General features: G+C 47.6%; 2 protein-coding genes across 6 annotated transcripts in view; one reads left to right on the forward strand and one right to left on the reverse strand.

Moving 5' to 3' along the window:
- The window catches only part of SLC15A4 (solute carrier family 15 member 4), a 121,643-nt gene extending 107,969 nt beyond the window's left edge, over positions 1 to 13,674 (reverse strand). For 3 of the 4 annotated variants that reach the window (XM_079941947.1, XM_079941948.1, XM_079941946.1), the window contains exons 1-5: positions 13,053 to 13,674; positions 6,024 to 6,319; positions 3,457 to 3,625; positions 2,947 to 3,024; positions 2,081 to 2,249 (exon numbers count right to left, since the gene is read on the reverse strand). In XM_079941947.1, the coding sequence (XP_079798073.1) occupies positions 2,081 to 2,249; positions 2,947 to 3,024; positions 3,457 to 3,625; positions 6,024 to 6,319; positions 13,053 to 13,577 (1,237 nt within the window). In that variant the 5' untranslated portion in view covers positions 13,578 to 13,674. The remainder of the gene's footprint in view (positions 1 to 2,080; positions 2,250 to 2,946; positions 3,025 to 3,456; positions 3,626 to 6,023; positions 6,320 to 13,052) is intronic. The other variant, XM_079941949.1, reaches the window with a different exon arrangement.
- A 183-nt stretch (positions 13,675 to 13,857) lies between these two features.
- GLT1D1 (glycosyltransferase 1 domain containing 1) overlaps positions 13,858 to 24,036 on the forward strand; it is a 100,543-nt gene continuing 90,364 nt past the window's right edge. The window contains exons 1-2 of one of the 2 annotated variants that reach the window (XM_079941950.1): positions 13,858 to 14,261; positions 14,375 to 14,649. In XM_079941950.1, the coding sequence (XP_079798076.1) occupies positions 14,522 to 14,649 (128 nt within the window). In that variant the 5' untranslated portion in view covers positions 13,858 to 14,261; positions 14,375 to 14,521. Of the gene's footprint in view, positions 14,262 to 14,374; positions 14,650 to 15,923; positions 16,769 to 17,345; positions 17,468 to 24,036 lie in introns of those variants that run through there. The other variant, XM_079941952.1, reaches the window with a different exon arrangement.

Here is a 24,036-nt window from a genome sequence, read left to right on the forward strand (position 1 = left end):
AAACCCCTTGGACATGCCTGATTCTCATCTAAGAAAATTTAAAGAAAGAATTATTACCGGCAGGGATGGTACTAAATGGAAGATCCTGATTTATCATGGTTGAATGTAGTAAGCTAAAAGGCAAAATAGTCTCTTTTCTATTAAAACTTTGGTTTGCTGTAATGATTTCAGGTCTGTATTCAAAGGTCATTAATGTTCCAATTAAATAATATTCACTGGAGCTGGAAATGAAACGGCACGAAACACCAGTTACTGCTTACATTAAATTTAATAAACTGTGCTTAAGTCCAGTTGCCAGGTATTTAAACTCTTGAAACCAGTGGCCATTAAGCTCCTTCCCAACTTCTGGCCACTCAGCAAAGAGCGCCTCTTTAGGACACCAGCCTCAGCGGTGTTGTCCGCGTGTAAGCGATCAATTCAGATGCTGAAGTTCAGAGCGGCCGTGGTCACACAGTGCAGAGCACCTGCCTCTCTGCAGGTGCCCGTGGCCACCTGACGACAGCCCGACCTGCTGAGCAGGAAGTGAACTGCCGGCACGGCCCGCACTTTTAAGACAGCACTGCCTGCCCCGCTGGACAACAGTCACCTGTCTGCTGTCGTTTCCCACGTAAACAGGCAAAGAAACCACCGGGAAGCCCCTGGGGTTCTCAGGGCAGCCCGGAGAAGCTATTCAGCCATAAATGAAACTGGAAGACAAGACGGTATTAGAGGAACCAAAGCCGAAGTCTGCTAGAAAATGCCTGGGGAACCAGCAGCCTCGCCTTTCCCACAGGGAGAGGACAAGGCCTCCTTTCCAAGGGGTGTGAATGGCTGGTCGTGGCACAGAGAGGGGGCTCCCCAGCCCAGGAAGAAGCCGGGCCCACGGCAGGCACTCAGGGCACCACCCCAGCACAGCGGCTCTGCCCATCACCGATTCTGCGGCACGAGACCTGCAATCAGAGCCCCGCTGTAATCCAGCTCTCGTCTGCTCTGGCTTACCTCCCCATGTGCACAGGACTGGAAGAGAAACGAATCACACAGCAAGCACACAGCAGAAGCTTCATTCAGACACGCCCTCCCTTTAATTACCTATTTGATTAAGAAAAAACATAACTGTCTCCTAAGACGTCCCAGTGTCTGGAATATAGAATTCTTAAGCCTAGGGACTCATTTCTTTAAATCTATTGAGTACTACATCAATGGAGAGTACTACACTTAGTACTGTGTTCACCCTGGCGAGAGTGGACGGAGGCTGCTGTGAAGCGCTGTCGGAGAATATTAAACTCCATCTCAGCAGTGCTTAACATTATATTCCTCATAACAGAGATGACATATAGGTGATTCAGGAAAGCAGCTGTTCTTGTCTTGTTATATAGGTAAGCTATTTCACCGTTCAATCGTTTTCAAATATTAATGAAGGAAGAGCTCCAAAGCAAGGTGAGAAAGTCAGCAACAGCTCAGCTTTATCAGCACACGATATTTCAGCTTATACTTCAGAATCTAAGAATTATGCAAACAGAATGGAGCCCCCAGAAGGTGCTGGAATACTCAGGCATTAGTTCTTAACCTCTTTCTTTTTTTTCTGGGGGATGGAGGCTGGTTACAAAACTGTATTTGATTTAAAAACAAAACAAAACAAAAAAACCTTTCTCTCCAGGAAGATGCACGTAAAATTTTACATAAAAGTGCAAAGGGTTCAGGTATATAAAGCTGATTAATGGACCTGACATTAAGAATCACAGCTCTGAGGATTATTTAACACCTTTATTTATGAAGTTTCATCTACACGGCAGTTAACAGTTGTCTAAAATCTAAATCACTAGGAGACAACAAGCCTCCTTTGATTCAACCCAAAAGTCTCTTTCCAGAGCATTTCACTGGTTATAGTTCTAAAAAACCAAACCAAACCAAAACAAAACCCAGACAAATCCTTAGGAAAAAACCTTAAGCTTCATAAATGAAAAACTAGAAAACGAACACCAGTCAGGGTTAGAATAACCCATATATGTCCTCTTTTGAAGTACACACACTTCCTGAGTGCCACGTGGCGTGTGGCCACATTCCGCATCACCCACAACCGGAACCGGAACCGGCTTCTCACCTGCTGCGAAGGCCGAGCACATCACAAAGAACATGCCCACCGCGATCCTTTTCAAGGACGATGGGAGCAGCCCGTTTCTTCTCAAGATGGGATCCACCAGTTTATCTTTCAAGGGAATTAACAGAAGGATGAGCACAGCATCGAACATGGTTAGCCAGGCTGCCGGAAACTGGAAGCGGGAAACACAGAAGACACCTGCTTATTTTTCTGCAGTGTCAGCAGTCACGCGTCTGACAACTAACATCTAAATGGGAAAAGCTTATTTCAAGAATAGTTCATCAGGGCTTCCCTGGTGGCGCAGTGGTTGAGAGTCCGCCTGTCGATGCAGGGGACACGGGTTCGTGCCCCGGTCCGGGAAGATCCCACATGCCGCGGAGCGGCTGGGCCCGTGAGCCATGGCCACTGAGCCTGTGCGTCAGGAGCCTGTGCTCCGCAACGGGAGAGACCACAACAGTGAGAGGCCCGCGTAACGGAAAAAAAAAAAAAAAAAAGATGTTCATTTGTACAAAGTATAACCTCCTAGGAAAATAGTCTGTCTCAAGACACTGGTACTGAGAAAAGGTTTCCACTTCTAAAGGGATTTGCGTTTGTTTTTCTGTGCTTTCTCGGGGGAAAGAAGAGTCAGGTGAAATGTTAACGTCAGGAGTCAACTTAATCTAGCAAAGGACATAACCAATGGGAAACAGTCTCAGAAATAAGCAAACATTCCATTTCAACATTCCATTCAAATTCCATTTCAACATTCAAGGAATGCTTTTAGTTCAAGCTAACTGCTGTCATTACAAAGTATCTACCATTGGTAGAAGGAATCCATTTGTCACGTAAACCCCCAAAGACAATTTTCAGATCATTTCAACTGTTCTCACCGTATGAGGATTGGTTGTAATACTGGAAATTTCTGGAATCTTCAAATGAAGACTTTGTAAAACATACGTCGTCTGCATCTGGGTGTAGAAAGCAGCTGTCATTACATGAGCACGGCTGTCACTCACTCGCAGCGTGCGCCCTCCCCCAGACTACACCGTGCTGAGACTTGCAACACTCAGGTTTGAAAACACGGGTCAATTACTTGGTCACCATAAAAGTTGTCTGGAGATGAACTTTGAAAAAGAAGTAACCATTATCCCAATGAGAAACCATATTAAAAGGTGGGGTCTGGAAAAACAGAAGCATCCCCATTCTTAGCTTCGTTTTAAGGTTTTCAAAACATTTCAATCAGCAAAAAGGAGTCCGTAACTAAAAACAAGATTCCGAGATCCTGAAGACTCGTGACAAAGAAAGCCAGGAACCCCGCGCACTTCAGTGACGGCCAGAACGAGTGCCGGGGGGCATTCACGGGGAGACAGAGGAAATGAAACCTGAATGTCACCACTCACTTGAAAATACACTGTCCAGTAAGGTATCAAAGCCAAGAAAACGGGGACAATCTTGACAAGGGCTTTCACATCTTCCACTTTATCTTCCGGGAATGGCCCTCCATGAGACATCTTACATGAATCAAACAGACTGTGTTTAGAAGATTGCTGAAAGACTCCAATGCCTTCACTTTGGGAAATAAAATGAAGGAATTAGTTTTCTTCCACCCCCAGAAATCAATTATTTGGTAACAAATTAAGTTTGGAGGTAGGAAACCAGCTTGCTGTGCTGAATTTGCTCCAACTCCATTCTGCTACCTACTAATGGTCCCCACCCAGTACAGCTACCTAGATTATTCCTCAACACTGGGACACATGGACACAGCTGGCAGAAGGACTTCCTAGCCAGAGTGAGACTGCAGCCACCGTCCTTTTCTTGAGATTAGGAGATATGACAGGATCGCCCCTCACCGTCTGAAAGGTGGCTGACCTCACCCCCAGCGTTGTCACCCTGGCCACCAGCCCCACTGTGCTGAGGAAGGTCCGCAGTTTCATCCGAAGCTGATGACAACTACGTCGGCTGCGTGACTGGGTGAGCATCTGGAAAAATTACTGTGCTGGACTGTTTGGATTTTATATTAGGTCATTTATCGAACGTCAAGACTTGACGACCACACCGACTGTTACAAACCCGAGCTGCTTTACTATTACACCAGTGTGACTGGGAGGGAGGCTCTCAGGGAAGCCACCAGCTCTTCAGTGAAGGAAGAGCCGAGAGGGGGAGGGGCGATGCTTCTGGTGATGATGATAACTTGACGATGTGACCTTCCACAAAAGCATCCTCATCAGTTAGTTACCGTTACCCGGGCTCTTATTAGCTCACTGAGGCCTCACACTGATCCTATGAGAGGGGTCCTTTCCCACCCTTGTAAAGAAGGCTTTACAAGGTCATAAACCTGCCCAAGGTCATACAGCCCTAACCTGTGCGTAAGGAGAGCACAGCTGGAGAATTCTCTAGACCATCAACTTTTCTGCAAGCTGGTCCTTTTCTAATTGTGCCAAGGAAGACTTCAAAAACCAATCTAAAGGGAAAACAGATTCCTAAGTCCAAACTGACTTCGCCATGCCACGTATGCATTAAAACCCAAGTGTCCACAAAGCAGTGGTGTTCTCCCACAGAACTGTCTACCAGGTACCACCCACACAGACACACCGAAAATTTAACAGTATATTTTGCTAATGGCATTCAATCTGTAGCCTAAACATCTAGGATCTGAAATCCTGCTTCTGCCTAATTAAAATGAGGCCCCGGTAAAGCACTACTGCTTGCTGCTGAGGCAATGAGGCTTCAACTGTTAAAAATTCTTTAGTGTGGTCCCACCAGCTGCAGTTCTGAATTATGAGTCTGAATGCCACACTGACCCACTAGAATTCCAGGGCACTGGGGTGGTTAGCTGTGCCGGAATTCCGCACGGGGACAGCTGAAGCAGCTAGAGACGTTTAGCCAGGAGCAAAGGGGCAGGGCCATAGAGCTGCTCTGGTACAGGAACATCAGACAGCTGTTATGGCTCCAAGGACATAAATTAGACACACGCAGACAAGCCATGAGGGGGCAGACAGACGCGGGGTCGGCCTGCAGAAGGTTCCTGCAGGACGTCAACCTCCGGCTCAGGGACTGAGCGCCCATCTCAACACCGGCCTCGATCAAAATATTCCGAGAGGCTCAACTCCAAAGGGTCCTGGGGACTTTTCTGGGGGGATGGACATACTCTGTATCCTGAATGCACTCTGGTTACATGATGGCATCTGTCACACTTCCCAGAACTGTATAGGCAAAAGGGACGTATTTTACTACAGGTTGTTGTTACATCAAAAAGTAACAACAAAAAAATTCTGAAGTCTCTTTTTGAGCTAAGTTCTGGACTTTTCTTCATTAATCTGCATCTAGGGTGACTGACATTCCGCCACAGTTTGCCCAGGACTCCCCGGGCCCCGGGACTCTGGGCTTTAAGACCTCAGGTCGTGGGCATACGGTGCTGAAACCGGGAAGTCCCCGGCAAAGGGGATGACGGAGTTACCCTACCTGCATCTCAGTTCTGCTCTCCTGCCCTTCTCAAAGAGCGGCTGCAGTGACCCCTGGGGGACGGGCCACGGGGACCCGCACAGCAGCTTCCTGCTTAAGGAGCACAGACAGGCAGCGACCAAGTAAGCGACTGCTTGGTTTCTCATTCAAAGGAATGCATCAAGTGGTACACTGTCTCTTCGATGCCCTTGGCAAGGTTCTGTCTTTTATCACCTTTACACGACTGCGTAGTCGGGAGCCCCCATCTTACACCAGCAGCGGGAGGAAGTCCAACGTGCAGGTCAGAAATGAAAAGCGCGAGCCCAGGAGGGAGGCCGCCGGTCTGTCTTTAAGATGGCGACAAAGTACCTCACACCCGCCTCCTGCAGCTGGCGTGAGACATTGCAACCTCAGCCCCGTGTCCCCCTCCATGGTGAGCACAGGACAGACATAAGCCAGCACTTTATTTATGACGGTTGGTAAGCCACGTGGAAAACTGAGCCTGTGATGAGAATAAAGTGCTCACCCACTCGGACTGCGTTCCCTGATCTGCTTCTGGGGGCAGCACGAATACACCAGGATCCTGAACATGTCAGTGAAGGCGCTGCCGTCGGGCGGCTTGGTGATGAAGAAGGTCTGGCCGCAGAGGAAGGCCACGAAAGCCACTCCGATGCAGACAGCGGGGATGGTGTAGCCGGTGACAAAGCTCACGTTCTGCTGAATGTAGGCAATGCCCCCCAGAGAAACGATTGCTCCCAGATTAATGCTCCAATAAAACCAATTAAAAAATCTTCTCGTGGCTTCTGGACCGCGATCTTTAACCTAAAATAACCGGGAGGAAAGAGACTTAAAAACGTGTGATCATCCTCAAGGATGAAAAACATATACGATGTTTTCATATATTACTATATCTTTATATCAATTACTGTTGTCACCACAGCCTTTAAGAGAGGCAGCACATGGGAATTCCCTGGCGGTACAGTGGTTAGAACTCTGCACTGTCGCTGCCCGGGCCTAGGTTCCATCCCTGGTCGGGGAACTAAGATCCCACAAGACACAGCCAAAAAATCCAGAAATGTAGCCAATCAATCAAAATGGTGTTTACAGATACAACCTGACAAAAAAAATGTATCTTTTATGCTTTTAATTACTGCAGATTCTGGGCAGTGTTTCTCTTAACTATACTTAGATCCAACAAATCCTAGAGAATTTCTCCAAGTACCTCCCGTGGACCACCTGCTTTGGAAACGCCTGGCATGCTCCTTAAAAATACAGATTCACAGGACCCACGTTCCAGGACTACCCACTCACCATCTCTGGGGTTGGGGCCCAGGAATCTGCATTTTAAACAACTTTCCAGAGGACTTCTACTCACAGCCATATAGCTCCACACCTTGATAAATCTGGAACAAGGGGAAAATTACAGACAAACTAAAACCGCATGCTATTTTTAGACCAGGAAGCCTCTCAATGGAATCAGGAGAAGTTCTGATAAGGACAGAGATCCCCGGAAGGTGCAAAAATCACTGATTTCCTCAACGCAGACAAACACAAGCACCAGGGAGCACAAGCGAGTTCTAGGCGTGCACTCTCCACAAGACCTGCCCAGCCGGAGCCCGTCCTGGCAGGGACAGTCCGTGTGGGGTGGGCACCCCGTGACGTCCCTCCGAGGATGGCTTCTCACATCTGCGTGGACACCACGAGAATGTGCTCTGCACCAGCCAGAGTCATTCCTAGCCAGTTCCACCTCATAAAAGGTTTAAACAAACTTTATTAGCTAAAGGCTGACAATGGACCATGTACAAAGACTGTCAGGTGTTGCTGTGTTGGGAACTTCTGTTGTCTCGTCCTTAAGTTACAGGTTGTGAAAAGGCTGGACAATTCCTGGTCCAGTAACAGATCTGAATTCTGATCCACAGAGCAATCTCCTTTCCTAAGTAAGAGAGGAGGTTTTCAATGGGGGCCTAAACAACCAGTTGTGATGCACAGAAACTACCTTTTTAGCAGTCATATTATGCAATATGACACTTTTAACCTCTACTTTTTAAGATCAAAGTACAGGTGTAAATATATAGTCAAAATCGTTTGTTCCTCCAAAAAAAATTTAATCCAAAATGATTAAACATGGATATCGTGATAACAAATAATATGCCTGAAGTAATTATCTGGTAACCCCCGTCTCAAACTGAAAATCTGAGTTTTAAATAAGCCGCAGCAGGAGGAGGAGCTTAAACTTGGCCCCCGCACGTCAGAAGGGAGCAGAGGTCCTGGACCAAACGCTGGCATGATCACTGAATAAATGATCTGTACGGAGGATGCCTTACATTTCTAAGACAGCTCTCCATGAGAACACAACGCGTTTATTTTTTTTTAATCATTTTTGGCTGCGTCATGCCGCTTACAGGATCTTACTACCCCGACGAGGGATCGAACCCGGGCCCCTGGGCAGTGGAAGTGCGGAGTCCTAACCACTGGAGCGCCAGGGAAGTCCCCACAGTGCGTTTAAATGTCACAAAAATGGACTCAAATATTCATGCTATCCTGGAAACAGACCAGAGGGAAGAAAAAACCGTAAGCAGACACGGTTACAGAGAAAATTTAACTAAAGATATAAAAACAAGTAATTAGGATGGGGGGCAAGCTTAAAAGGGGGCCAGTAAACATAATATCTAAAGTTAATGCAGGGGCTTCCCTGGTGGTGCAGTGGTTGAGAATTTGCCTACCGATGCAGGGGACACGGGTTCGAGCCCTGGTCCGGGAAGATCCCACATGCCACGGAGCAACTAAGCCTGTGTGCCACAATTACTGAGCCTGTGCTCTAGAGCCCATGAGCCACAACTACTGAGCCCGTGCTCTAGAGTCCGCGAGCCACAACTACTGAGCCCACGTGCCACAACTACTAAGTCCGTGCTCTAGAGCCTGCAAGCCACAACTACTGAGCCCGTGCTCTAGAGCCTGCGAGCCACAACTACTGAGCCCATGCTCTAGAGCCTGTGAGCCACAACTACTGAGCCCGTGCTCTAGAGCCTGCGAGCCACAACTAATGATGCCCGTGTGCCTAGAGCCTGCGAGCCACAACTACTGAGCCTGTGCTCTAGAGCCCGCGAGCCACAACTACTGAGCCCACGTGCCACAACTACTAAGCCCGTGCTCTAGAGCCTGCGAGCCACAACTACTGAGCCCGCAGGTCACAACTACTGAAGCCCGTGAGCCTGGAGCCCGTGTTCCACAGCGGGAGAGGCCACCGCAGTGAGAGGACCGCGCACCGCAACGAAGAGTAGCCCCCGCTTGCCGCAGCTAGAGAAAGCCCGTGCGCAGCAACGAAGACCCAACGCAGCCAAAAATAAATAAATTTTAAAAAAATTAAAAAAAAAAAAGCAGACAATATACGTTTTAACTGAACTATATATCGGCCCTTCCCAGTATCTACAGTGGCACAGCACACATCCTGGTAAACTTGGCAGTCGACTTATTTGAACTTCCAAGTGTAATTCACTAAAATTACTTCAGGAACCTAAGCCTATCACCAGACCCTAAATAACCACATAGCAGTAATTTTCTTACAGGAGCCTGCTGGCTCCTATAAACCGCAAGTCACATGCCTCCATGCCCTGGACTGACACCCGCACTTCATGTGGGTCACATTACGTCACCATCTGTACACCTGCCTCCAGCCCTACCCGACCAAGGGTAAACGGGACCATCATATGACCGGTCAAAAGACACTGCTGCGGTCAACTCAGCGAAGTGCAGCTAAAGGAACAGGATCCTGGGGAGTGAGTCAGACAGTTGGCTGATTTGGAAAAATTCCTTTAAACACATAACAGCGCTCTTTTTTTCCCCTCTAGAAAAAATGTATCTTTGCTCTCTTTGTCTGTAAAAAAGAGTTCTTTCAGTTCACTCATTCAACTACAGGAGCCATCCATTTAGAATGACTGTGACCTTTGAGGAAGGTTAATCCCTCGGGGGAAAAGATGGGGCTGACATGATTTACATCAGCATCACCCCCGGACTCTGGTGTGCATCTTCCTTCAGAAGTCAGCTAAGGCCTCCTTCTCAGGGCTGCACAGCATGACCCCATTCATCTCTCACTCAGAGGGCCTCCTAGAGGCCCTGTATCGCAGACAAAGGCGTCAGTGATAGAGAAGCATAAAGGTACCTTCAAAGTATTACTCAGCCATAAAAAAGAATGAAGTAGTGCCATTTGCAGCAACATGGATGGACCTAGAGATGATCATACAAAGCGAAGTAAGTCAGACAGAGAAAGACAAATACCATATGATATCACTTGTATGTGGAATCTAAAATATGACACAAATGAACTTATTTCCAAAACAGACTCACAGACATAGAAAACAATCTTATGGTTACCAACGGGGAGAGCTGGGGGAGGGATAAATTGGGAACTTGGGATTAATAGGTAACACACTACTATATATAAAATAACCAACAAGGTCCTACTGTGTAGCACAGGGAACTATATTCAATATCCTGTATAACCTATAAAGAAAGAGAATCTGAAAAAGAATATATAAATGTATAATCCCGCAAGCCGTGCGGCACCTCTGGGGGACGCTTCTCAAATCCCCTTCGAAGACCAGCAAGCACCTGGCACAGAGCAAGCACCTTGGCTGAAGGGTACTAGTATTTTCCTTTTACATGTTTTTTTCACTGAGATACAATTCTCATAATAAAAAATTCACCCTGTTGAAATGTACCACTCAGTGGTTTTCGGTCTATTCACAGATGTGCAACCATCACCTCTATCCAATTCCACATTTCTTGTCACACCAAAAAGAAACTTCCTCTTACAGTAGCTTCCCTTTCCCCTCTCCTGACTCCTGGCAACCACTAACCTCCTCGTCTTTGTGGACCTGTCTATTCTGGACATCTCATGTAAATGGAATCACATAACATGCCGTGTTTTGTGCCTGGCATCTTTCAGGGGCATGATGTTTTCAAGGTGCATCCACGTTGAAGAAAGTACTTCATCCATTTTTACTGCTGAAGGATATTCCACTGTACGGAGAGAGCACACGTGCTTTATCCACCCATCAGTTGATGGACATCCCCTTAACTTTTTAGTAAAAAAAATTTTAAACATACAGAAAAGTTGAAAGAATAGTAAAGCATACACTTCTGTAGCCTTCATTTACAGCCTCAGTTCTTTTTCTGTATAGATATGAAGTACTCTTTGGGCTGAACCATTTAAAAATAAGTTACAGCATCATTATTTCACCCTAAAGATTTCATCATGAATCTCCTAAAAATAAGGCCACTCTTCTACATAACACAAACCATTATCACACCTAAGAAAATTAACACCGATGCAACTTTATCTAATATGTGGTCTATAATCAAGTTATCACAATCGTCCCGATAAATGGCTTTTAGAAAAGCTGGGCTCCAATCATGAAGCACACGTTATGTTTGGCTGTCAAGTCTCTCTGATATCCTTAAATATAGAGTGGCTCTCCTCTGTCCATGGCAGTGTCCCGTTAGAGAAGATGAGGTCAGTTCTCCTGAAGAAGAGCACGTTTCTTTTTAAGGTCCACATCTAATTACACATCAAAAGAGCGCAAATTCTGTCGTGCCTTCTAGAGAACCTCTACAGAACCACTCATTCTTTTCAGGAATATTAATCCCTCGTCTATTATCTACTGGAGAGCAGGAATTTTTAAGTCAGACTTTCCGGGTTTAAACCCAGCTCCTCCACTCACGTGCTGTGGACCTGGGTAGGTCAAACCGCCCAAGCCTCCGTTTACTGTAAAACAGGGACAATTCGGGATATCAATTGTTGCAAGGTGTTAGATAAGATCGCATAGGAAGAGCGCTCGGTACAGTACGGGGCACAACCTAAACACTCCGGGCGCACCTTAGTCCTGTGGCCTGGTCTTTAAAGACGGGTAATCCCAGTCCTGTGCCTTCGCGGTTGGCCTGTGAGCTGCCGGCACCCCAAAGGCCAAAGCCGTCACAGAATGCCCATCTCAGTTAAAGGACACATTAAGAAATCAGACCTGCACCTAAACCCTGGCTTGACCACTCACTATCTATAGGACAACAAAAGAAATAAATCTTTTTGCACCTCCATTTTCTCATTTAAAACATGGGTATGAGATTCACATGAGATTCAAATGAGTTCACGTATGGAAACCACATTCCACGGTGCAGAGAAGGAAGTGAAGAATTCAGGACATTAGGCAACTAGTATTTCCAACATCATTATAAGGCGTCGCCTTTCACAGGGGTGATTAAAGTTCAGATGCAGAGGCCAGGCTCTTGCACCCTGGCTCAGTCACGTACTAGCTCTGTATCACTGGGCAAATGATTTAACCTCTCAAGCCCCAGTTTCCTCATCTGTAAAATGGGCACAGTAACAGCAGAGGAGTCCTATGAACTCTGACAAAGTACTCGGCACGCGGCCTGATGCACAGTAAGCCCTCCGTAAATGTTCGCAATCACATGGCTACTCAGCGCAAAAACCCAGGAGTTATCTTCCCTGTTGCTTGCATAAGATCCACTAGCAACCCCGGCCCCTCTACCTCCATAACTTATCCTGAATCGACCACTTCACTCCGTGTCCACTGCCCCCGTCCTAGTCCAAACCTCTCCTCTCTCACCTGGCCAGTGAAACAGACTCCTACCTGATCTGTCTGCTGTCAGCACTTCCCATACAACCTAGTCTCTATACCCGACATCCGCAAACTGTTTCTGTGAAGGGGCAGGGTGTAAATAGTTTAAGTTTTAAGTGACGTTCAGTCTGTCACAACTACTTGATGCTGCTACCGTACTGTGAAAGCGGCCACAGCATATGTGACCAGGAAGGTGCAGGGCTGTGTTCCAATAAAGCTTTATTTGTGGAAGCTGAAATTTGAGTTTCCTATCATTTTCATTTGCCACAAAAATATTCTTTTTACTTTTTTCCTACCGTTCAAAAAACTAAGTACCAGTCTTATTCTTAGCTTGTGGGCCCTCCAAAAACAGGAAGTAGACCAGATTTGGCTGGCAGGCCACAGCTGCCCGGCCCACGCCCTACAGAGACTGAATTTTTTAGAAACATAAATCAGATCACATTACCCCTGCTCAAACCCCCAAAAAGGCTCCCTACTGTATTCAAAACAGACCTCAAACTCTTTACAAAGCTTCACATCACGAAGCACCTGCCTGCCACCCCTGTTCCCACTTCTTCTTTTGTTTGAAACATACTTGTCGCATAACCTGCCAGAAGTTTAAGGCGTACAGTACGTACAGACTTGGTACACTGATGTGTTCTGTACTGCAACACGACGGCCACGGTAACTGCAACATCCCTCTCTTCTGGCCCCAGGGCCTTTGCACTTGCAGAGACCCAGTCCAGAAACCGCTCTGCTCTCCCCCAGGTCTCAACTCCTAAAGCCCCCCCCCAACTCCTAAAGGCCCCCTCCTAAAGGAAGGAGGCCCCTCGGTCTGCAGCCCCCGCGCGCCAGCGCCCACCCTGCGCGGTCCCCCACGGTACTTGGGTTTCCTGGTCCGCGGGCGACCCCGCCCCCTCGCCCCGCACCTGCGCGGCCCTCACCTGGTCGGCGCCGAAGGGCGTGATGTTGGCCTTGACGGCGCCCACGCCCAGGCCCACGAGCGCGAGCGCTGACAGCGCGGCGGGCGCGCAGTAGCGGTCAGGCGCGTCGGCACACGGCTGCGCCGAGCAGTTGCGGAGGCGCGTGGGGCGGGGGGCCCCGCAGAGCGCCGTGCGAGTGGCAGGCGCGGCCAGCAGCGGGAAGGCCAGCATGCCGAGTAAGTAAAGCGCCAGGCTGAGCAGGATGGCGCGCGCCCGGCCGAGTCGCGCGTCGGCGAGCCAGCCCCCGAACGGCGACACCAGGTAGGTGAGGCCCATGAAGAGCAGCAGCGCCTGGCTGGCCTGCGCGCCTTCCCAGCCGAACGCCGTGCCGTTGAGGAACAGCACCAGGTTGGCCGTGACGCCGTAGAAGGCGGCGCGCTCCAGCAGCTCCGTCAGCAGCACGGCCGCGCACGCCGCGCGCCGGCCCTCGAACGCCGCCCGCCGCGCGCCCAGCAGCGGCGTCCGCTCGTCGCCTGCGCCCGCCATGCGCCCCACAGCTGACCAGCCGCTCCACTGCGCTGGGCTCAGCACGGCTCTGCCGCCGCCGCCGCCCTTCTCGCGATACTAGGCTCGCCAGCCTTCTCGGCCCGCCCCGCGAGCGTCCCTATTGGGCGAGCCTGCCGTGTCGCCCGCCGGGACTTCCGGTTCCGCCCCGGAAGCCTGCCCGGGCGGGAGACTTGCTTCTGCTAGCGGTGGTGCCGGAGGGCAGGAGTGTGACCGCAGAGAGGTTTTTAAAAGTGAAATCAGAGGCAGGCCCTCCGAGGTTCCGAACCCAGACTTTTTACGGAGGCTTCAGCCTCTGCCTGCCCTCCAGGCTAGTTTGCTCAGGCTGGCCCCTGCTCCCGCGCCCGGCCTCCTGCCTCCCTGCCCTGGGACCAGGTTTCTCTGTGCTCTGTTGACATTGGGAGCAGAGAGTTCTTTGTGGCGTGCGTTCTGTACATTGTAGGATGGGTAACGGCATCCCTGGCCTCTACTGCACTGTGGCTGTGCCACCCCGCTCCCCAGTTGTGACAATCAAATCTGTCTCCAGACGTTCCCAAATGACCCGCGGTGGAGCAAAGTCGCCTGCACTGAGAACCACCACCTGACAACAAGCTCAGAGCCTTGTTTCCTTGTCGCATGGCTGACCTCCTGTTTTCCTTCAGCCCTCAACTGGAGTGGTGACTCCTTGTAAGCATTTCTTGACCAGCCCTTCTAAAGTGGATCCCACGCCCATCCCCTTACCCTGTTTTAGTTTCCCCCATGGTAACTGCCACGTTTTTTGTTTATTCCTTTGTCCCCAGCTTGTACATGGTCCCCACAATGATGAGCTCCATGGTGGCAGGGTTCTTGTGTCTCTTGTGCCTCACCATGCCCTCCAGCGCCTACACCAGTGTGGGACGTTACACCGGAGTGGAGCGGAAGAGTGTTCTCCAGAAACGGCCTCCAGCATGGCTTCAGAAATTGGGACCCAGGACTGTCATAATTCAGTTCATCTGAGACCATTTCTTCTTCTGCCTCCACCCTTAACTCCAGCTAAAACCAGGATGGAGCAATTGCCTAGGAAGTGGGCTTGCTGGTAAGTCATCTGGGTAAGTAGTCCTTCCTAAAAGGCTTGAAGTAGCATGCATTAACTTTATTTTTCAAAATGTCTGACATCTTGACTGTTGCCTAGCAAGGTGCTGGCACACAGTGGGCGGTAGATACATATTTAATGAGAGAATAATCGGATGCCAAGATAGGACTTGTCCCACCCTTTCCATTAGGGCTAATCATCTTCAGCTGTCAGCTCAAATGTCACTTTCCTGATCTTCCCAGATTAGAACAGATCCCCCTTTTATATGTCATTAGAGCACAGTGTACGTTTTTCTTACACCACACCCATTATAGTTTATAATTATTTATTTTGTGAAGCTGTTTAGTAGCTGTCTTCAAAGCTAGGAGGGACGAGATTTTGTTTGTTTTGTCCGCTACTATATTCGTAGAATCTAGGACAGCACTCGCCAGTGATAGATATGTGTGGAATTAACTGAATAAATGAATGACTGAATATTTGTTGAATTGTAAATGGTGCCGGAAGAACGTCTTACGTTCACCTAATTTTTTTTGAGACTCTCGTGATGTTCTACAGCATGTATTAGTATCCTAATTTCGCTAGTGGAAAAAGCAAACCCCTCAAGATTCCGGTCTAGGATCACACATCTCATAGGCATTAGAATTCAGACTTGAGTTAAAAGGCTCAAAACTAATTCCTAGTCCAGTGCTTCTTCTACACCCCAGCTGGTACCTACGTCAAAAACTATGAGTGCCTGTTTTAAGACTGACGGCATGACACGCTCAGGCAAAGAGCAGAATAATGTTAAACGTGGAATGAAAATAAAGCCATTCAGCTTGAAGCCTGTGGTGACTTAGTGGTGACGCTCTGCCTAAAACAGATGGGCCATTTTGGATGACGGCAAGCTAACCCAGTTGGGTTGTCTTGTTTAAGAAGGATAAAGCCAGGTGAAAGGGGGCTGGGAGGTGGGAGGCGGCAGTTACAGAGCTTAGGATGTGCACCCAGGACTCGTGAGCACTTGTTGCTGGTCCGCGGGAGGTCTGCTATGCACCCCAATCTGGATACCCAGAGGCTGCAAAACAAATCCAGCGGGCAGAAATGTTTTCATTTGGTTGTGATGTTTAAAAGAAGCGAACCAAGACCATATCATTCAAGATTCCATTTCTATGAAGTGTCCGGAGTAGGCAACTCTGTAGGGACAGAATGCAGACTGGTGTGTGATTGCCAGTGCTGGGGGGGAAGGGAAGATTGGGGAGTGACCGCTAAAAGGTGTGGCGTTTCTTTTTGTAGTAATGAAATGTTCTGAAATCGTGGCGATAGTTGCACAACTCTGTGAATATACTAAAAACCACTGAATTGTACACTTTAAATGGATGAACTGTACGGTATGTGAATTACATTTCAATAATGCTGTTACCAAAAAAAAAAAAAGTGAGCCAACAGTTAAAAATTGGGAGGTTTCGGGCTTCCCTGGTGGCGCAGTGGTTGAGAGTCCGCCTGCCGATGCAGGGGACACGGGTTCGTGCCCTGGTCCAGGAGGATCCCACATGCCGCAGAGCGGCTGGGCCCGTGAGCCATGGCCGCTGAGCCTGCGCGTCCGGAGCCCGTGCTCCGCAATGGGAGAGGCCACAACAGTGAGAGGCCCGCGTACCGCAAAAAAAAAAAAAAGGGGGGGGTTTCACATATAAATTTGGATGCCCTGCTGCTCTTGAAAAAACAGACGGGAGCCCTAGCAACACTGGGACGTGCGACTGCCTGTGACACTAGTGACCACCTCCCGCCCCTGCATGAACCACGCCTCTGGTATTTGTGCCTTTACGCATTCTTTGCAGGTCACAGTGCCAAAGGGCTGAGACTGTGACCTGCTCTGGTGAAGAGACTGTGGCAGAAGCGTCCCTGAGCCAGGTCTGAGCGTAAACCTTAAGAATTTCTTTTGTGCCTTGGGAGCCCTGAACCAGCTACCTTGTTGGGGAGACCACGTGTTGGGGGAGATCCTGCAGCTACATGGAGAAGGGGTCCCGGTGCCTCAGCCTCCCAGCCCACCTTCCCGATGAAGGAAGACACACAAGTAACCACCAGCAAGACCAACGGGACAAACTGCCCACCTGAGCCTCCACCCAGCTCGCAGAATTAACAGATGCAGGTGAACAAATTAAATAATTGTCATGTTAAGCTGCTAAGTTCTGGGGAGGTTAGTTAGGCAGCATCAGGTAATGAAAACACGCCTGCCTTCCCCCAGAGCCATGATCTGCTGACACCAGGTACCTGCCCCTACCTTTAGACGGGGCACCAACTGTCTGGCTTACACAGATCCTCCCAACTCTCTGTTGTCTTATTTTTCTCCCAGTAGAGAAATTATTCCCCATATCTGCACTGTCCACTGCCCAACTTAAATTCATTCAAATTTCCTACAGTGAAATACTTTGTTTCTCAAATCATACCAGCCACATTTCAAGTGCTCAGTGGACCCAGGTGACCAGGGGCTGCCGTATCGGACAGCACAGTACTGATCACTCCACCGCCACAGAGACTTCTGCTGGACAGCCCTGCTCTATATTAAGGTGCAGTGGGCCCGATTGGCTCCTTGTCACCAACATCCACACCCTTTTTCTCCCTGCTCCCCACCAGCTACCCATAGAGCTCAGAAGAAACTAGCTTCATCCTTGTATCTGGATCTGGCTAGTCAACACCAGTGCTAAGTCTCTAACACATCTTCACAGTGTTCAGAAACCCGGACTCTAGCCATTCTGGATGTGAATTTTCCCTGGGGCCCAGGAGAAGACAAGTGACATAGATGGGCCCAGCCAGCCTGAAGGAAAGGACTCCAGTGACTGCAGGAGAGGTACACCCTTCCAGACCAGGCGTGAATTAGGACGCCCGTAGCCCTAGTTGCCGGGGGTGGGGGGGGAGTTATTTCACAATCATGTGATAAACCAGCGTAGGATGAAGCCAGCTGTGTGGATAGCACAGTAAAGAATCAGAGGGCTTCCCTGGTGGCGCAGTGGTTGAGAGTCCACCTGCGATGCAGAGGACACAGGTTCGTGCCCCGGTCCGGGAAGATCCCACATGCTGCAGAGCAGCTGGGCCCGTGAGCCATGGCCGCTGAGCCTGCATGTCCGGAGCCTGTGCTCTGCAGCGGGAGAGGCCACAACGGTGAGAGGCCCGCATGGCCGCTGAGCCTGCGCGTCTGGAGCCTCTGCTCCGCAGCAGGAGAGGCCACAAGAGGCCACAACGGTGAGAGGCCCGCATACCGCAAAAAAAAAAAAAAAAAAGATGTCACATAACAAAAGATAGTAAATTTGACATTGTTTAAGCCACTGTGTTGGATTTTCTGTTACGTGTAGCCCCAAACCACCTATTGTGATTCGATCAAAAAGTGGGAAAATAAAAAATACAAGGGGAGGGCAGCCTGATATTTCTCCCTACACACACAGCCCAATTCGCTCTTAGAGTTTTCTCTCAGAAAACCGCTCGCAGGCTCTAGAGACCAGACTTCAGTAATTGTGGCATGTGGGCTCAGTAGTTGTGGCTTGCGGGCTCTAGCGCGCAGGCTCAGTAGTTGCGGCTCGTGGGCTCAGTAGTTGTGGCTTGCGGGCTCTAGGGCGCAGGCTCAGTAGTTGCGGCTCGTGGGCTCAGTAGTTGTGGCTTGTGGGCTCTAGGGCTCAGGCTCAGTAGTTGTGGCTCATTGGCTTACTTGCTCCGCAGCATGTGGGATCTTCCCGGATCAGGGCTCGAACCCGTGTCCCCTGCATCGGCAGGCGGATTCGTAACCACGGTGCCACCAGGGAAGCCCTCTTAGAGTTTCTGCCTGGCCCCTGTGATCAGTGAGCTTGCAGCCTGTGTACTAAGCCCCAAGAATTGAATACTTAAAAGAACTGATAGTTGATGTATGTTGAGTGTCACCACTTTGTTGGGTATACTTGTGATACACCCCCTGTTCCTGAAAGTAGTTGTGTGAGTCTCTCCCATGCACCTAAAATAATCAAGTAAATAAAAGACTTAACTCACACAGCAGGCGTCCAGGGATAGGTGACACCGTCTTATCAAGTTTTACAGGGGGCCTCTTTGCCTCCAGGGCCCTCTGGGAAAGAGGACCTTACTGCAGGTATGCTTGTGATGTGGACTAGAATTGGAAATGCGCCGTTTGCTCAAAACCCAGGGCCCTTCCTTCTCCGCCGTCACCCTGTCCCCTATGCCTTTCTCAGAGCAGAACTCAGAGAAGATGCTCTCTGATGGGAGGTATTCAGAAAGCACCCAAGGTTGAGGACATTTCAGGGGCTGCCCAATTTCTCTTTTTTCATGATATTTCTGCTTCTCATTTCACATCTGCATGGCTCAGCCCTTGCGACCAGACCGTGGCATGTGCCTACTCACAGTTTCAGCTTCCTCAAAATGCTGGTTTACAGATAGTCATCATGGATTTTCTCCACCTCCACACATCACTCGCTCGATCCACAAACGGCTGAACACCTTCCCCACATGTCGTGATGGCTCATTGTCGGCGCTCACGGCCAGTGCTTCTGCTTTTCTGTGTCCCAGTTCCCTGCAGAGGGACTTAAGCCCAGCTCACCTGTGTGCATCAGGCCATGGCATAGGTCATTAGCTAAGGTCGCAGGCCATGTCATCGGTCTTTCGACTCTCCTCAGGTATGGAAAGTTGTCAGAAATTCTATTTATCGCAGGGAGTCCCTATTGCGATAGTTCTATCTGGCTGGGGATAATCTAGGTAGAAGCAGAAAGTAGAAGGACTAAAAACGGAGCCAACCAATGGAATGGAATCAAGTCTTGTTTTCTGGAGCCCAAAGCAAAGCCATACCAACCTGCCTTTGTGAGAATGAATTCAGCTTTCAGGATGACCTGTGTTTTATTTTTACAGAAGACGTGAGAGCATGTGACCAGGAAGATGGGTTTTGATTTGACTTTTTTGAAGCACTCGCTTTATTTGACCTTTGGAGTAGCAACCTCTGCTTCTTGGGTTTTTTTCCCTCCTGGGTTTTAAAGACCTACAAGACATCTGCCGAAGTCGGGCATTCACAGATTAAAAAAGGGAGGTATAAGAGGGAGTGAGAGAGTTAAGTGAAAGAAAGTGAACTTCTGTTTCTTCCTATTTGAAGTACAAGATGTGAACAGATGTGGGACCACGCCTAACCATTCTCTTTTAACTACCACTTTAAAAAAATTCCTTATAAATATCTTAATTTATGTTGCAATCATAAAATAGATAATTGGTACTTATAAGTGTATTTATTTTGAAAATTAGGCCTTACAGGAAAGATCAGTGGAGATGAATCCAAAGGATAAAAATTGAAGCACATACATAAAATAATTCATCATGTGATAATTAAAGGCATTTCCAAACCCATGGGGAAAAGAATGGATTATTCAATAAATTCTGTTGGAAGAAAGTAAATGTGGGGAAAATTGGCTTCACATATTGTACTGACATAAATTCCAGACGGATAAAATATTATCATGGACAAATCAAAAAGATAAAAGCGTTAAGAGAAAACTGGGCAAATATAAAATCTCAGGAGGGGAATGCTTTTCTAAGTCTAACACTAAAGCCATAAAGGAAAAGTTAATTGATTTGACTCCATAAAGGTATAAAACTTATCTGTAAAAAAGAAAAGAACCATTGCAGTTAACAGCAAACAAACTGAAAAAAAAAATTGAAATACATATGACAAAGTTGCTGTCCTGTTTTATAGAGTTCTTTGGAATCTTATGAAATGTATTGGATAAGCATCCCGTAAATAAAATTGGCAAAGTGAATGTCCAGGCATTATATGGGGAAGAGCTATCCCTTGGGCCTAGTCAGCATCTATTCCTCCTCTGGTAAGAGAACCTGGATATTCTAGGGAAATCAGTGTTCCCTCTGGTTCAGGTGGGACTGGCTGGTCCCCTAGGCTAGGAATGGTCGTGTGACCTAAGCCCATCCAATCAGCAGTAGTCCATCTATTGCACTACAGCGGCTGGTTCAAAGATGGACATGCGACCCAAATTGGTTTAATCAGAGCTAACCCCATGACTTATTCTGGAGTAACCAGGAAGAAACATTCCTCTTCCTGCTAGATTTGGAATTATAAAGATATAAGCCTGGAGTTGCTGGGGACCATCTTGTGAAACCCAAGAATTAAGCAACCCAGAAGAAGGTTGAAATGAAGTGAGGAAGCCCTTGTTTCAAAATGACATTTTCTAGGTCTTGGTTCTGACCCTGGCTTAAAGTAGCTTCCCGCCCCACCCTGGACATTTCAACTGTGAGCCCATAAATTCTCATTTTGATTAAGCAAGAGTGACTTTCTGTCATCTGCAATTGAAAAATCCCCAGCTAATACAGGCAATACATACATATGCCTGCACAGAGAGAGAAAAGAAAAAATACAATGCCCTTCAGGAAAAAAAATCAAATTTCACCGATGATTAAAAATGCAAAAAGAGGGATGCTTTGTCACTTGAATGGAGAAATACCCAGTGTTCGCAGTGTTTTGGTAGATGAGTGTGCGTGTAAATGACCAATGCAGAGTTACATTGTACGACTGTTCTGGAGGACAATTAGTCACTTGTATGAAAACCACATTTGCCTACACTTTGAAAGTGCAATTCCATTTCTGGGAACTTAAGAATGTGCGCAGAGACTTAGATATAAAATGTTCATTGCAGTGTTGCTTAAAATAGCAAAAAGATTAGAAACAGCAAAGATACACAATAAGAAGACATTGGTTAAATAAATTACAGTGCTTGCATACACTGGAATGTTATGTAGTTACTCACATGATACTGTAGAAGTAGGTTCTGAGAAGTATTGCTGATATGTCATTGTATTAGTTTTCTGTGCTGTGTAACAAATGACCCCAGCCTTAGCAGCTCAAACAACAGGCACCTATTATCTGGCAGCTCTGCAGGTCGGGAGACTAGGCATGCCTGACTGGGTTCTCAGCTCCGGGTCTCACAAAGCTGACAGCGAGGTGTGGATGGGGCTGAGATCTCACCTAGAGCTCTTTCCAGCTCCTGTGCTTGTGGCCAAGTGTAGTTCCTTGAGGTCGGGGGGTTAGGGGGGCCCATCTCATGCTAGCTAGCAGTTGGGGGCTGCTCTCAGCCCCTCGTACCTGCCAGTACTCCTTGTCACGCAGCCCCCCTTTATCCCCAAAGCCAGCAATAGAGAATCTCCCTGACATCGTATCCTCTCTCATACTTTGCATCTTTCCAACATCAGGAAATGTCCAGTCCCTTTAAAGAAACAGCTCTTGGGTTTGACTCACCCTGCATACGGAGGGCAACTGATTTGGGAATTGAATCACTTCTGCAAATTCTCTTCACAGCACCAACTGGATGGGTGTTTGAACTGGAAGAAGGTGTAAAACAGGAGGTGGGAAATCTTGGGGGCCAAGTTAGAATTTTGCCCATCACAATTGCAAAAAGAGCAGTTACTCCCCCCCCACAAAGTGTAGAGTGTTCCTATTTTTTTGTAACAATCACACACAAAAAACAGGATAAAAGTCAACAACTGAGTCCAAAAGAGAGCCAAAGAATCATAGTAAAGAAGTCGCATTGCCTGTGTTACTTTGGGAGGTCTCCTGCTTCCTGTGTCTCAGTTTGCTCATCTGCAAGGTGGTGAGAACCATAGTGCCTACCGTCTAGGACTGGGCGGGGGCTGAGGAGTATGGCAGAGTGCTTAGAACAGTGCCAAGCACAGGTGAGCACCACTACTACGAAGATTATTTGTGAAGTCTGGAAAAACTTGAAACCAAAGTGTTTATAGCCTTTTTCTCAGATAGTGGGATGCTGTGTGATTTTAAAATTCTGCTTTGTTTATCTGTATGGCTATGTAACAAAACTTGGTTATGTAATAAAAGTTAATTGAAATTTTTAAAGATTAACTATGGGCCTCTGCAAATAACAGGTTGTTACTGGAAGCAGTTAGAACATCTTCCCTTTAGTAAACCTCCAATGTGCACAGAATTGGACTTGTGTCTCTTCCGTAATTGGAAATAGGAAGCCTTATAGCTGCACCAAATGCTGTCAGACTCACTGTCTCGTTCAGCAGTGCTGAGAATCTTTGGGGAGAGCATCCTCCTGCCGAAAAGTTATGAAATGAGTCTGCGCAGCTGTCAGAACAGCAGTGGGAATCACAGGCCTGCTTTCTTGCCCGAAGCTCAAGGGAAAATCACTCACTCCCGGTTGACTTCCACATGTTCATTAAACGACACTGGAGGGAACTAGTTACTTTCAGACCAACAGCTTTGTTCTTTTGCATTTGGTCACTTTCAAGTGCTGTCAGTGAAAGCCAGAAAAAGGAAACATAACCAGTGCACTTAAACCACAGTTCAGTTCTGCATGTATCCTTTTTTCTTTTTATGAAGATCTCTCTCTGTCTCTGTCACACACACACACAGCATTTGTAGTTCTCAGTACTATGGAGAGGAATGATGGTGCAAAGATGGAAAACTCTGATGGAAATAAGCAGAATGCCTCACTTGTTAATATCATGAAAGGAAAAAAAAGAGAGAAAGACGTCAAGTGTTGCTTTTTTTTTTTTTTTTGGCTGCACCACGTGGATTGCAGGATCTTAGTTCCCGGATCAGGGATGGAACCCAGGCCCTCGGCAGTGAGAGCACAGAATCTTAACCACTGGACCTACAGGGAATTCCCCTGAAGTGTTGATTTTTATCACAGACCCATTTCTAAAGTCAATATGCCCACAGTGCCCTCCCTTGAAAACACTATCACTTTTATACAGGGTAGATAATTTTCCCTGGTGCCAAGAACTAAAGAGATGGTCTGAGCAAACACTATGATCAAAGGAAAAACACATTTTTGTCTACAAATATTTTAAGACCCTTATGTTAGAAGCATCTGGAGAAATCTCCTAAGAGATGCCAACAAACTTTTCTGTTCCACCGCCCCCCCATAATTATTTCTACATTATTGAATAATAACACAGTTGTCTTCGTACTGTTTTATATTACCTATTTGGGAGAATCATAAAGGACTTCATCAAAATGAACTAATTAACTATGATACTGTTTATAGTTCTTATTTTCCAAATGGGTAAACGGAAGCCATGAAAAGATAAAGTTATGGGCCCCCAAAGATATGTCAGAATCTCTTACCTTATGGAACTGGTGTATTCCAGAAAACTCGAATAAAAGCCAGTTTCAGCCCAGAAAATCCTATTGTGGCAGCACTGACTTTCACTAAAGAAAAATCAGGAATGCACTCTCATGGGAATAAAATCTCACAACAGCAAATTCAGTGGTTTTATTTAATCCAACAAACATCTACTGAGGGCCTTCCCAGTGCAGGATGTTGTCCCCAGCAAGCGGAGGTTAGAGCTGTAAGTGAGCTCAGGACCAGGGTGAGGGGTGGGCTGACCACTCCCTGATCACGAAACAGAATATGGGGTCAGTACAGA

This window comes from Stenella coeruleoalba, assembly GCF_951394435.1.
Source record: "Stenella coeruleoalba genome assembly, chromosome: 14".
Taxonomy (NCBI): Eukaryota; Metazoa; Chordata; class Mammalia; order Artiodactyla; family Delphinidae; genus Stenella; species Stenella coeruleoalba.